Source organism: Cetorhinus maximus, chromosome 9 (assembly GCF_964194155.1).
Source record: "Cetorhinus maximus chromosome 9, sCetMax3.hap1.1, whole genome shotgun sequence".
Classification (NCBI taxonomy): domain Eukaryota; kingdom Metazoa; phylum Chordata; class Chondrichthyes; order Lamniformes; family Cetorhinidae; genus Cetorhinus; species Cetorhinus maximus.
Window position 1 is genome coordinate 74,841,693 of NC_135887.1, and position 15,336 is coordinate 74,857,028.

Genomic DNA, 15,336 nt, shown 5'->3' on the forward strand with positions numbered 1-15,336 from the left:
TATTTACAGTATTGTGAAATTAGGAATATGTGGTTCTTCTGACAGAGTGTTTTTTATATTCATGCATGGGACATGGCTGTTGCTGGCTAAGCCAGCATTTATTGCCCATCCCTAGTTGCCCTTGAGAAGGTGGTGGTGGAGCTGCCTTCTTGAACCGCTGCAGTCCATGCGGTGTAGGTACATCCACAGTGCTGTTAGGGAGGGGGTTCCAGGATTTTGACTCAGTGACAGTGAAGGAACGGCGATATATTTCCAAGTCAGGATGGTGAGTGACTTGGAGGGGAACGTCCAGGTGGTGGTGTTCCCAACTATCTGCTGCCCTTGACTTTCTAGATGGTAGTGGTCGTGGGTTTGGAAGGTGCTGTCTAAGGAGCCTTGGTGAATTCCTGTGTGCATCTTGTAGATGATACACACTGCTGCCATTGATCGTTGGTGGTGGAGGGAGTGAATGTTTGTGGATAGGGTACCAATCAAGCGGGCTGCTTTGTCCTGCACGTTGTCAAACGTTGAGTGTTGTGGGAGCTGCACTCATCCAGGCAAGTGGGGAGTATTCCATCACACTCCTGACTTGTGCCTTGTAGATGGTGGACTAGTATGAGGTAAGGAATTGGCTATGGAATTGGGTTATACAGTAAGCTAACACCTTCTACATTGGACACCTAGATATGAATCAAACTGATGAGAGAAAGGTCTCTTTTTGCTGCCAATTGTACTACAACCTATGTGTTCAGTGCAGCCTTTCATGAACATTAAACCCACCTTGTAGACCTGGCCAGAATTGCATTTGGATGTACCCCCTGTGCTCCATTTTCCAGGGCAGATTTAGCTCCTTAGGTTGCCCTTGACGATGTGCCTTTAATTTTCTTGGTCGATGATACTGGTTGCACCCTTTGTCCTGCCCTGAAATTGGGGGTGGGGTGTGGGGTGGAGAATTGGGCTGGTGATGAAGCCTCTGGTACAGCAAGAGTGAAGCTAACACTTTAGTGTGTTCAGAGAGAACCAGGGCATGTGAGATGTGCGTCTGGTGGAACTCTGTGAGCAGCGAATGCGAGGAGTTTGATTTGTCATTGTAGGTTTGCAGAACTGGGGTTGAGGAAGTCGTTGATATTTACCATTACATTCTGAGTCTCCTCATATTCTACTGGAGCTGACACAATATTGAGGCACAGTTACTGAGTGAGTCAGTACAGCACCATGGATCTATGTCCACAGCTCAATGCAGCATTTAGGATCTTAGCAACATGAATGCTGCACTAAAATCTGAGAATGGCAGGAATATCAGTCAACTACAGGAAAAACAAACTGTACAAAAAGCAAAAATACCACACAGGCTCAGCAGGTGACTCTCCTCTGGGTTTGGGATGAAGCCACATTGTTGGGTGTATAGAAGCTTTGCTCTGTATGCAGGCCATGACCTGAGAGTGCTTAACACTGGCATTGCATTCAGGAAGTGTATTCCACTCATGGGGCTCCTGCCCTTCACCTAGATGAGTGCAAAATTCATTCCACTTTCCCCCAAGGTGGAACTGATGATTTTAAAATAAAGTGGGAGCTAAGTGTACCTGTGACCTTGCTGCTCAGGTTATTTTGTTCTTGGCAGAGTGGAGACTTACACCTCAGAGAATAATGAGCTCTGGAAGAAAGTGGAGACTCTAGAGAACGTGAATCGGTAAGTGAGCGGCTTCTCTGCACCTCTGCCCTCTTTAATGACCCTTCTTAAAACCCGCTTCTTTGACCAAGCTGTTAGCCGCACCTCTGAATATCGCCTCCTCAGTGTCACTGTTTTTCTGTTCACACTTCTGTGTGGCGCCTCGGGATGTTAAAGATGCTACATAAATGCAAGTTGTTGTGTTATTGGGTTTACTGCAGAATTTACCAGTCCCGTACCATTGATAGTATTGTTTTCTTTCTCTCCTATTACCTCACCCAGAGAGAAAGCTGGCCTGCTGTCCTGCTCCAGGGTTAATGCTACCCTTCGCCTGTCCAATAAGAGTTTCACAACACCCGGTTCCTTACCCCGGGCCAGTGTGAATGGCTACACTGACTACACTCCAACCAATTCCATTCTCCCTCAAAGACCTAATATCTGGTGAGGTGTAAATTGGGGCCACACACAGCCCAATCAATGGGTGCGGAAATTTTCGTCATTGCAGGGGACCTCCATGTCTGACATGGTCCAGGTAATCCCTGCTTCTCTGTGGTGAAGCGCCCTGTACCCCTGCTCATCCTGCCTCTGATGGCATAGCCCAGCATGCAGAGATTGATGGAGAGGGTAGTCGCACCTGGCATCACCCCCACCCCATCACCTTGTGCTGCAGTACCAATACCCTGCCAACTACACCGCTGGTCACATCTTTACCCCCCTCTAGGTACTCAGTGGTGCAGAATTTCTCCGAAACAAGATTGCCAGCTCAACACATGACATCCCATCATGTCAGGGCAGAATCTGACTGCATCAAAGAGTCCCAGAAGGAAAAAAACAGTTCGGACCGGCATTCTTACTTCCCAGTTTTCACTGTTTTTTCCTTCTGGATCCACAGGCAAGATCCCCACCACATTGTCATACTGATAAACCTGGCCACAATCCTCAGAGAAACCGGGTGCTCCCCTTTAAACAAGGAACAAACAAAAGGACTTAAAGAAAGAGCAACATTTATATAGCGCCTGTCACAATCTCAGGCAGCTAATTTGCGCACATCAAGGTTCTGCAAAGACCAATGAAATAATGAGCAAGTGGCCTGTTTTAGTGATGTTGGCTGAGAGATAAATGTTGACCAGGGCACCAGGGAGGCTGCCATTGTTCTTAGGTGGGAGATGCCATCCTTTGAATCGGGTGTTAAACTGAGACCTCCATCTACCTGTTCATGTAGATGTAAGAGAAGCTATGGCACTACTGGATAAAGAGCAAGGAAGTTCCCTCAACCAACAGCACTTAAAATTAAACTATCCCATTACTCATTGCTTGCTGTCTTTGGGATTTTGCTATATGCCGATTGCTCCTGCAGTGGCCTACATTAGAACCCTTTTAAAGTACTTCATTGGCAGCACTTTGGGACATCCCAAGGTGCAAAAGGTGTATAAAAGTTTTCTTTTAGAGGTATCTTTCCTTCAACCAAAACAAACACCGCTTTTTGACGTCCTCTCAGAACAGAAAGAAGGCTTTAAGCATTCAACTGCAGTCGATACACTGATTCACTAATTCGCTCATTGTTCGGGCAGGGGGGCAGCTGGGGGGGGAGGGGGGGGCGTGTGTGTCAAATGGAGTTCACTCCAAAAACATGGCTTCTGGCTTGGGTCCTGTCATCTCGTTAACATAACTCCTCCTCTTTCCTGGCTAAAAATTGTGGAGTGCAGTGACTCAGGTAGGCACCAAAGATTCCAACTCTGCCTGTCCACAGTTAGGCCCTGACTGCCATTGAAGCCTCACAATTCAGATGCTGATGCCTCAAAATTCCAGTGGTGATGGTGGTGAGCTGGTTAATGTAGAGGAGGGCACCCTCTGCTGGTGATATTGTGCAATCTAGAGAACAGCTGTTGCCAGCAAAATTGGAAATGTAGTGGTTTTTAATAAAAGGTTCATTGATTGTCCATCCCTAATTGCCCTTCAGAAGGTGGTGGTGAGCTGCCTTCTTGAACCGCTACAATCCATGTGGTGTGGGTACACCCACACTGCTGTTAGGAAGGGAGTTCAGGATTTTAACCCAGTGACAGTGAAGGAAAGGCGATATATTTCCAAGTCAGGAGGTGGCTTGAAGGGGAACTTCCAGGTGGTGGTGTTCCTATGTATCTGCTGCCCTTGTCGTTCTAGGTGGTAGAGGTCATGGGTTTGGAAGGTGCTGTTTAAGGAGCCTTGGGGTGTTCCTGCAGTGCATCTTATACACACTGATGCCACTGTGCGTTGGTGGTGGAAGGAGTGAATGTTTGTGGATGGGATGCCAATGAAGTGGGCTGCTTTTTCCTGGATAGTGTTGAGCTTCTTGAGTGTTGTTGGAGCTGCACTCACCCAGGTAAGTATTCCATCACACTTTAGATTTGTGCCCTGTAGATGGTGGACAGGCTTTGGGGAGTCAGGAGGTGAGTTACTTGCTGCAGGATTCCTAGCCTCTGACCTGCTCTTGTAGCCACAGTGTTTATATGGCTAGTCTAGTTCAGTTTCTGGTCAATGGTAACCCCCAGGATGTTGATAGTGGGGGATTCCGTGATGGCAATGTCATTGAATGTCAAGGAGAGATGGTTAGATTCTCTCTTGTTGAAGATGGTCATTGCCTGACACTTGTATAGCGTGAATGTTACTTCTTCTTGAATTGCGTGGTGTAGGTACTCCGCAGGGCTATGTGATAGAGAGTTCCAGGATTTTGGCTCAGAGACAGGAACCAAGTCTGAGTCAGAACGGTGTGTGACTTGAAGGGAAACCTGGAGGTAATGCTGTTCCAATGTATCAGCTGCCCTTGTATTTCTAAGTGTTGGAGATCACGGGTTTTGGAGGTGAAGAGGTCTTGGTGATTTGCTGTTGAGTGCCAGTGGTGGAGGGAGAGGATGTTTAAACTGATGGATATTTGTGAGAAACTGTCTGAGCTTGGGTCCCTTTCAGGAGGGTAAGGTAGGTAGTTTGAAAACTGCAATACTCCTCTTTGGAAACATCTGAGCCCAGTACCGAAATAAGAAGCTACTTTGCATGAGAACAGGAATCATTTGCACTGGGGAAAAAATCTATAAATATTAGTTGCGGTATTTAAGGAACCAGGCAGAAAAACCCCTTACTATGAACTTAGTATCGCTATTTAATCTGTCATTGGATGTTTTCAGCTTCACCTTGTACCACAGCGACTTTCTGTTCATTTTAGCTCTTCACTCGTTAATTTACACTGAAGGAAAACAAAACGATAAAAAAAACTGTTTCATTTTGACCACGGGCTATTAAGATTGACAACCAATCTCTGGGCCCTATTCGGCTTCCTGTGTTACTCTTATTACACGCGGTTCAGAGGAGGTAGTGAGAGGGTATAAAGCAGCCTGTGCCTGAGAAAAAGTGGGGCAACTGGGGCGCTGTGTTAACGCTGCTAAAATGCCCCAATAATGAAGTGCGCCTCTTGCTCTTTCAGGACCCTGTTGCAGCAGTTGCAGAAACTGCAAGCACTGGTGGCCGGGAAGGTGCCTCGACCCTGCCGGGTGGCATCCACACAAACAGGAACCTGCCTGATGGTAAGATCCAGGATCAAAGAGGAACCTCAATAACCGTGGGGGTGGAGGATAGGGATTGACTAAGGTGATCTCCTCTGTTTTCCTTCACCAATACATCACCACAAATCCCAACTTGCCATTTATTCCCACCAGTGTTGTGGTATAGAGATGGTGAACAGTAACATTGAAGCAAAAGATTGGCCGCTAGAGGTGATGAGAGTAACCTTGGCTAAGGAGTCTGTAAATTCACTCTCGGTTCATTCAGAAACCCAGAGGCAGAATTCATCGATCACTAAACCACAACTCCCAGCACTGTTTGCAAAGCAGGAGCTAGATAAACCAAGAAACTGATGCGGAAATTCAACAGCAGCAAAACCAGCAAGTCCTTCATTTCTCTTAACAAAGAGAATAAGCTTTCGTTTTTAAAGAAACACATGTTTTTTTGAGGAATTTTTGAGGGGTGTGGACATTGCTGGCTAGTTTATTGCTCATCCCTAATGTCCTTGAGAAGGTGCTAGTGAGCCTCGTCAACCATTGCTGTCCTTGGGGTGTAGGTCCACTCACAGTGCTGTTAGCAGGAGGTGCTCCAGGATTTTGACCCAATGACAGTGAAAGTGCGAGTCCAAGACAGGATGGCGTGTGACTTGGAGGGAAACCTGGAGATGTGGGCAGACTCTATCAGTAATCACAGTGTTCACCTGTCCCAAACAAAACATACTCAATTCTGGCAGACTATCAATAATCACAGTCTTCGGCTGTCCCTGATAAAATACACTCAATGATGGCAGACTGTGACAGTGTTCAGTGTTCGCCTGTCCCCAGTAAAACACACACAATGATGGCCAACGGTACCAGTGTTCACTGTGTTCACCTGCACTTGAAACAGGAAAGGTTTTGTGGATAAAAGCAAAATACTGCGGATGCTGGAAATCTAGAACAAAAACAAAAATACCTGGAAAAACTCAGCAGGTCTGACAGCATCTGCGGAGAGGGATACAATTGATGTTTCGAGTCTGAATGACCCTTCATCACAACTAAGACATATAGAAATCGGATGAAATATAAGCTGGGTGAAGGGGGTGGGACGGGTAGAGCTGGATAGAGGGCCAGTGATGGGCAGAGGCAAAGAAGAGATTGCCAAAGATGTCATAGACAAAAGGACAAAGGGGTGTTGACGGTGGTGATATTATCTAAAGGATGTGCTATTGGGGGCATTAAGGGTAGAAAGCAGGATGAGCAAGTGGCAGATGGCCCTAGTGGGGGTGGGGGGAAGGGATCGAAATGGGCTAAAAGGTGGAGATGAAACAATAGATCGAAATAAATTTAAAAATAGGAGGGAAAAGAAAAATATATATGTAAAAAAAATTATAAATTATTGGAAAAAGGGGAATTGGAAAGGGGGTGGGGATGGAGGAGAGAATTCATGATTTGAAATTGTTGAACTCAATATTAAGTCCGGAAGGCTGTAAAGTGCCTAATCGGTTTTGTGGATATCATTTTACCAGACAATATGTTTGTTATTACAGGTCGTAGTGGTTTGCTTTGTTCTAGTCCTGGGCTCCTTCATGCCCTGTCTCCCAGAATTCTCTACCGTCTCCCAGACAGTCAAAACAGCTCCACTGTCTGCGTCTGATGTTTACACCACTAGTCAGAGTAAGTACTGCTCTGTGGGGCTGTTTCCTCTCGGTTTTGATTTGAGAACCTGTGCTTGTTGTGACCCAATTGAAAAATTTATGTCCTGTTCTCTAGTCTCCCGGTGAAAGAAACAGACACTCCCTGTGTGCCAGTTTCCTTTGCATAGACACCGACACCAGATGAAACATCAGCACTGCATTTTCAAAACTAGGGGCAAGCACACCAGGAAAATTGGGCGAGATGTTTAGCATGCATCTGATTCAACCTCAACTGTTTAAAACTATCACCCAAGGGCAAAATTACACCTACCCAAACTGTGTTTGGAACCACCCGCTCTAATCCCAGAATTAGGCCGTGTTTGGGTTCATGCTACTTTAAGTATTGCCTAGATCCAATGGACCCGGTTTCTCCAATGAATCTACCTGGCACCTGCCTGAGTTTCAGCAACTCTAGTGCCGATTCAGCAGTTTCTGAGTCAAGAGACGTGATGATGCCCATTCCTTCAGAGCACTCAGTAACGTTAGCCCAAGTGATAGCCTGGGCTCCTACCCCAGCTGCTGAACAAGCTGCCCAGTCACAAATCCACGTAAAATATCCTACAACTCAGATCATTTCACTAGCTTGGCCAAAGAAGGAAAAGGTCCCCTAACTATTTTCCTGTGCCCAGGTGCCTCCCCACCCTTCACAGAAAAGAAACCAAAGCAGCGAAATGAAGCACCAATCGTTGGTACGCTGGGAGATAGCGCTGTCACCCTGGTAACGGTATAAACCCTTACCAAATATGTTTCCATGAGGACAGAAAACACTGCAAACACTCAGCAGTTCAGGCGATATCTGCAGAGAGAGAAACAGAGCTTCAGTTTGATGATCTTTTATCGGAACCCGCACTTTGTTGTGTCATTCCGAAGCTCCCTGACCCACTGAGAGTTTCCAGCATTTTCTGTTTATATTTTGAACTCGCAGGATTTTGCGGAAATTTTCACGATGGCAAGGTGGGCTGGAATTTTCAGCTTGCTGCCACTTCCCTGTCCATGGGAACGTGCTGTGCGCTATATTTGGCTGTCCCGTTTCCTACATTACAACAGTGACCGCACATCATTGGCTGTAAAGTGCTCTGGGATGTCCTGAGGCGGTGAGTGGCTTTTCTCATCTGAAACCTCTTTTACGCAGGGATACTGCCCCTTTCTACAGCCAGAGGAACACAGTGCCATCTAATGGAAAATATTGCTCAGTCCACAAATTAATTTACAGCCCTGGAAACCTGCATTGTGGAAGAGCAGCTACTAAATGAACTGCATTCCCTCTGAAGTTGCTCCCTCAGCTTTCCTAATGGAGGCGTTGATTCATTGTTAACCAGTGGGTTAATACTTGCCCTAAAGCTGCAGGGAGAGGAATGTCAGAGGCATGTTACAGAATCATAGAATGCACCAGCACAAAAGGAGCGCATTTGGCCTATAATGCTTGAACTAGCTCTTTGGTAGAACGGTCCACTTAGTCCCATTCCGCTAGAGCTCTCTATATTTTTTTACCTTCAAGTATCTATCCAATTCTCCATTGAATGTTTCAGTTGAATCTCCTTCCAGAACATGACGACTGTCCCTTCATGTTGCCTCTGGTTCATTTGCCATTCACTTTAAATTCAAGCCCTCTGATTACTGTCCCCTCTGCCACTGGAGGCTGTTCTTCTTGATTTACTTTCATCAAAACCATTGATGGTTTTGAACACCTCTATCAAATCTTCTGTTAACTTTCTCTGTTCTTTGTGTTGAGTTTACATCCCCATTCACCCCTACAGATTCATTCCTTGGGTTTTATGGCCAGGCTCAGTTTGCTCTTCACTCCACGTCCTGATTCTGAATCCACTCCCGACCTGTCAGGTGATGTAAATAATGCAAACCCAAGTGGTCTGGGTTAGGTTCCCCCATCATTACATATTGGGATTGCATCATATTAGATGAGATGAATTGTAACAGTTAGCGGGTGTGTGAAACGGCTTTTTGTGTGCTTATTTTGGAATAGGGCTGGTAGAGCAGGTTTGCTTGATCATCAGCTTGCGATCTTCCTCATTTGCTCAGAAAGCAAAACAGCGCGGTAATGATCATCAAACGAAAAAAAAGACTTGCATTCATATAGAGCCTTTCATGACCTCAGGAGGCCTGTATCCTAACTCCAATTTCCCCAGTTCCATGCCCCTTAGCAAACTTATCTAAAAAGAAACAAGGATGGTCAATGGAGTTAAGATACAGATCAGACACCATCTTACTGAATGACAGTACAGGCTTGAGGGGCTGAATGTCCTCCTCCAGTTCCCTTGCTCCACAGCATTGTACAGCCAGTGAAGTACTTCAAGGTGTAGTCTTTGTTGTAATGTAGGAAACGTATTCTCACCAGATGGAGCTTTACAAGGACAAAGGGGAGCATCCATGTGGTTGCTTTAGCTCCAGAAATAACTACATGTATTTAATTCAGTAAAAAATTGAGAAGATACTAGAGTCTAGGGGAGGAAGATCTATCTGATTTCCCCCTACCAGCTCCTGGCACATGGGGCCATTTGCAACCTTACAGCCGCCCTGGGCACAGCCTTTGGAGAATGAGTGTAGGTGCTTCCAAATAGCTTAGTGTCCACAGCCCACAGCCATAATACATCAGGCTGTGGTTCCTTTTCAGTTTGGAATTGATTGCTCTTTGTGGAGCCTTGTCTTTTAAGTATTCTCTTGCTTTCCTCCTCATTAGTGGTTCTTCCCTGGCAGCTATATGAGCAGGAGCAGGCCAGTCAGCCTCTCAAACCTGTACCACTGTTCAATTAGATCATGGCTGATCTGTATCTTAATGCCATTCACCCCCACTCACCCTCTGCCCTTGGTTTCATATCCCTTAATACCCTGATCCAACAAAAACCTATCAATCTCATTCCTGACATTTTTCATCGATCCTCAGCCTCAACAGATGCTTTTTGGGGAGAGTTCCAGATTTCCACTAATTTTTGTGTGAAGAAGCGTTTCCTGACATCACCCTCGAATGGCCTGGCTCCATTTTTAAGATTATGCCTCCTTGTTCTGGACTTGTGCCACCAGATTCTCTCTATTTAATCTATGAAATCCTTTAAACATATTAAACATCCCAATTAGATCATCCCTTAATCTTATTTACTGAAAGGAATTTTTGTCTCCTTATTTAAGGAGGGATGTACTTGCATTGGAAACAGTTCAAAGAAGGTTCCCTTGGTTGATTCCTGGGATGAAGGGGTTTTCTCATGAGGAGAGGTTGAGCAGGTTGGGCCTATACTCATTGGAGTTTAGAAGAATGAGAGGTGACCTTATTGAAACAGGTAAGGTTCTGAGGGTGCGTGGCAGGGTGAATGCTGATGTTTCCCCTGGGAGAAACTAGAACTAGGGGCACAGTTTAAAATTAAGGGTCTCCCACTTATGACGGGGATGAGGAGGAATTTATTTTCTCAGAGGGTTGTTAATCTTTGAATTCTTAATACCAGAGAGCAGAGGAGGCTGGGTCATTGAATATAGTCAAGACTGGCTTAGTCAGGGTTTTGATCTACGAGGGAGTCAAGGGGACACGCAGGAAAGTGGAGTTAAGGCCACAATCAGACAACCCATAATCTTATTGAATGGTGGAGCTGCTTGAGGGGCTGAATGGCCTACTCCTGCTCCTATTTCTTATAGTTTGTGTTCTGATGCAGACCTAGTCTGTGTAAGCTGTCTAGGCTCCTACACGAGGGGAACTAATTTTTCTCTCTCTAACTACCATACGAAATTGCTCTGTATCCTCATCACTTCCCCTGTTTACTTTGCATAGTTCGCTCCAGGAGCCTGCTGTTTTATGACGAGGGCTCGTCCCTTGAGGATCACTACTCCACCTTCTTCCCAGTGGAGAGCTCAGATAAATGGGAGCTGGCGTCCAGGGATACAAGAGAGGAGAAGAGGTCACATGACAGATCAAATGATTACATCACCTGGTCGCAAGAGGCGTCCAAATACCTAAGCAATGCCCACATGGAGGTGATCGACTCCAATAAGACTGACCACAGGAAATTTGTTCAGGAGAAAGCGCATCATGAGAGGTGGGCATCGACAACTGTAATCACAGCAAAATCTTTGTAACTGGACTGCCCCTTTAAATAACCCTTTGGTAGAGATCCTTTTATTTTGCAAGCCTAAAATGTTTGATGTTATTGCGTGTGTGTGTGAATGTGTGTGTGTGTGTGTGTGTGTGTGTCAGAATGTGTGTGTGTGTGTGTGTATGTGCCTGTGTGCGCACGTCCGTGTGTGTGTGTATGTATGTGCCTGTGTGCTCATGTCCATGTGTGTATGTATGTGTGCCTGTGCACGAATGTTCGCATTAGATTCTGTATTTGTTGCTGTTCTTACCACACTCTGCACTGATCTGCCCATGTTCTTCACTATTTCCGTTGTGCTACTCCCTGTTCTCACCACATTACTTGCTACACTCACTACACTCTTCATTATCTTCACAGTGTCCTTTACTGTTCTCATTGTGTTCCCCACTATTAGCACTAAATCCCTCATGATTCTCACTCCATTCTTTGCTGTTCTCAATCTCGCTATTTCTCGCTATTTTCACCCCGTTTCTCGCTGTTAGCGTTGAGTTCTTCACTATTCAGACTGCGTTTTGCATTACTCTCACCCTGTTCCTCATTACTAACACTGATCTCCTCACTACTCTCATCATGTTCCTCACTATTCTCACCCTGCTCCTCGCTATTCTCACCCTGCTCCTCGCTATTCTCACGGGGTTCTTTACTATTCTGACTGCGTTTCTCACTATTCTCACCCTGTTCCTCATTAGTTACACTGAGTTCCCCACTTCTCTCACCCAGTTCCCCCCTTCTCTCACCCTGTTTCTCACTATCTTCATTGGCTTCCTCACTATTCTCACTGTTAATGGTTGGGTTTTAGGTTTCAGATATGTACAGGATGCTTCATTAACATCTGTATGATGTGAACTATATTTGCACAAATGAGGTGACACATAACTCATGAGAGGCAGGTGTGCAAGCGAGGAAGATGATCTGCTCAAATGGAGATTTAAAAAAATCACATCATGCAAATATTAAAGAAGCATCCCACTTCTCACTCTTGTGCTGTGGTTTTTATAAAGATAATTGTGATTTTTAATTGGAATAAGCTAGGCACTGGTGTGCGTGCAGGGCTAACTCTGTTTCCTGCAGTGTGTGGAAGTGAATCTTAATATATCCACTACAAAGCAACTATCATGTAAGATAATGGAGACTGTGGGAACAATATCCAGCTAACATGTTATAGCAGCTATTTAGAAATAAAATGCTTCCTATTGCATTCAAATAGTTGTGTGGAGCTGCTGTACTTATTTCCTTGCTGTGTTCTTACAAACCCACCACACAAGCAGATTGAAACAGCGGGGGTTGGGGTGTTGTGGGGGCAGGGTTGCAGACTGGTTATATTGGGATATCTCCCAAGTGCTTCTATGAATGCTTCTGCAGCGCTATGGTATCTGTGCTCCTAACCACCCCTCCCCCTGCCCTGTCACCCCTTTACTCCGATTGTATCTCAAAGAACCTGCGGGAGCCACTCCATCCCTGGTTAAAACAACAACTGGAAGCTCACATACTTGTCGGAGAGCTTCTAACACTTCCCTTGAAACATGGAGGGACAGGTTGCGGAAGTTCCTGGGAGCTATCACTATTTCTTTCCTTGAGGAAACACCGTCTGGAAAAGAGAAGGCTGAGGGATGATCTGAGAGAGTTCTGGAATTGTGAATGCATTTGATAGGGTAGGTGGAGACAAAATCTTTCCAGTTGTGAGGCAGTCCAAAACTGGGGTCATAAATATGTTGGCCCATAACTTCTGAGTTCCAAGGCAGTGAATCTGGGGTGGAGGGGAGTACCCCAAAGATGTGTGGGGGAACCACCAACCCACCCCCCGCCCCCACCAACCTCCCCGGACGTTCCCAGGTAAGGATTACATGGCAATTGCCCGGGAAGTTTAATCTTCCTTTGGGCAATTGTACTGCACTGGGAACCATCCGATAACGTGATTTAAATCACAAACTGTGACTGTGCTACAACAATAGTTACTCAGAAAAGGTTAGAAGAATTAAAATGGCTTCTAGGTTCTGGGTAGTTATTGTACTGCCCTCCCCTGACCCCCGACAGGACTCTCCCCCCATCCCCACACTACCAACCCCTGACTACCCCCTGACCCATCCCAAGGGATTCCCCCCAACCCCCCCACGACCCCTCCCCAAGACTCCCCCCACATCCCTCATGGGACTCCCCCTCCCCCACTACCCCATTGACCCTGAACGGGACTCCCCCCCCACCGCCCAACTAATCCCCCAACTACCCTTCCCCCCACCCCCGCCAAACCCGACACCCACCTCCCCCCCCACCACTGGCCCGACCAAACCAGAGCCAACACCCACCTCCCAGGCCTGACTCGAGCCGACACTCCATCCTAGGCCTGACCCCTCTGCCCACCACTCCCAAATCCTACCCACTTACCTTATACACTTCCCCCTGGCTTGTCAAAGTCACTGCATCTTTAAACTTACCTGGTTTACAACAGCTTATGCCGCAAAAATGAGGCGAGGCTGCACTGAAGTGACCTTGGCCAGCCTGAGTCAGAAGGTCACGTGAGGTATGAGTGGCTTCATTTTAAGGTAAACCAGGAGTGGAGTGGCAATCCCACTCAATTGCCACTCTGTCGGAAGTTACAGGCCAATATAGTCACCTATAAATGTAAGGGAGAATTGAGGAGAAACTTCTTTATCCAAGGAATGATCAGAATGAGGGATTCAACAAGAAGTGGTTGAGGCAAATAGAATGGAGGCATTTATGGGGAAGCTAGATAAGTACATGAGGGAGAAAGGGAAAGAAGGCTATGTTGACAGGGATGGCTGATGCGAGGATGAGAAGAGGCTCATGTGGAGCAAAATACTGGCATGGACCAGTTGGGCTGAATGGCCTGTTTCTGTGCTGTACAATCTTTGATTCCTTGAAAACATCCACAACACATTTGATTTAGGCCCTGCGACCTGTTCAAGAGACTGCCTGCCTTAAATTACTCTCCTTGGGAAGTGGGTAGAAAGAAAGACTTGCATTTATATAGCACCATTCGTGACCTTAGGTCATCCCAAAGCACTTCACAGCCAATGAAGTACTTTTGAAGTGTAGTCACTGTTGTAATGTAGGAAAGACTGGCTCCAGCAGAGTGGCCCGGTGGCCATCCTCCCCTGGTGGGCCTGTGGATTAGATTGGTGAATAGTTAAACTACAAGATTCAGGAGATTCCTGGGCTTGATTCCCTGTATTGAGTTAGCTGATATCAGCCAGGGTGGAAGTGAAGGGGCCACAGGTTAAAGTCCCCCCTGGGGTTAACCAGTAGAAAATTAGCTGGAGTGTCAGCTCATCAATGATATCTACCACCCTCACTGTTTGTGGACAGTGGGCGAGGGCCGTGATGCCCCAGCAGGTGAATAGTCTGCTGCTGTTTGCTATCTAGGTTCATCCTTGAAGAATTGGTGAGGTATCAGAGAGTGGCTGGTGCCCTTGGACTCATATCCTAGAGAGAGAGGAGGGAGGGGAGAATATTGTCAGAACATATATATAGGAAGGACAGTGTGTGCACCCCAGGGCGACAGTTGAACCCAAATGGCAGCAGTAATAAGCCAGAGTGTTGGATTCCACTGTTCAATAGCAGATGTTCTGGTGGGACCTGTTACTGATTGTCAAGGCACAGTAATGGTGGAACTGGGAGCCTTGTTTTTCTAACCTTTGACTGGAGGTGTTGGTCAATCCCTCCATTAAGCTACATAAAAATACAATTTACCAAAGACTGCCAAACCTGGGCTGGGATCTTGCTCTGCTGATGAGAACTTCATCGCCATGTGGTAGCCAAGAAAGTGAGCATCAGCAGCAGTGAGACTCCCGAATCCCCACAAAGAAATGCCAAGCCAAAAGGCTGTCTGGCCTGCTGGCTCATTCTTACCCTGGTCGCCCTCTCGACCTGGCCCCGCCCAAGCCTGCATCCACCATCACTACCAGGTCAAAGTTCACAGCATGGCTTGAGATGGCCCCGGTACTGGGAAGTGAAACACTGATGAGAGAGTAGGGGAGATTGCCAGGGCTATGATAATAGGTACACTGGGCCTGGAACTAGGTGACTCCTTTGCACATCATGGATCTCACCGCTCCCTTAGCTCTCCATCTTAAATATGCCTCTACGGGGAGGTACCAAGGAGATTTGCTCCGTCAAAGAAAAAAGGGAGGAACCAGGTGAAGAGACACCAGAGGCTGTCAGTTCAGCAACCAATCGCAGAGCACCATTGCTGGAGGTGTCAGCCAGCCCCTCCCTGCCTGTGACGGTGAATAGGGGAGAGGCTGCGGCATGGGTCCAGGGGGGGAGGATAGACCCCTTCAGAAAGGGTTTTGCGGTGTGGGGAGGGCGGAGTGCAGCAGGCAGCAGCAGACGAGTGCCATTTCCTAATCAGCGAGGTGACTGGCACGCAA

The 15,336-nt window shown here is 46.7% G+C and overlaps 1 protein-coding gene across 1 annotated transcript in view; it reads left to right on the top strand.

Annotated features, from left to right (window-relative positions):
* The window catches only part of creb3l1 (cAMP responsive element binding protein 3-like 1), a 145,841-nt gene extending 133,689 nt beyond the window's left edge, over positions 1 to 12,152 (top strand). Inside the window, exons 8-11 of the mRNA XM_078548877.1 lie at positions 1,601 to 1,669; positions 5,103 to 5,202; positions 6,708 to 6,834; positions 10,627 to 12,152. Coding sequence (XP_078405003.1) covers positions 1,601 to 1,669; positions 5,103 to 5,202; positions 6,708 to 6,834; positions 10,627 to 10,931 — 601 coding nt within the window. The 3' untranslated portion in view covers positions 10,932 to 12,152. The remainder of the gene's footprint in view (positions 1 to 1,600; positions 1,670 to 5,102; positions 5,203 to 6,707; positions 6,835 to 10,626) is intronic.
* Positions 12,153 to 15,336: the final 3,184 nt, after the last annotated feature.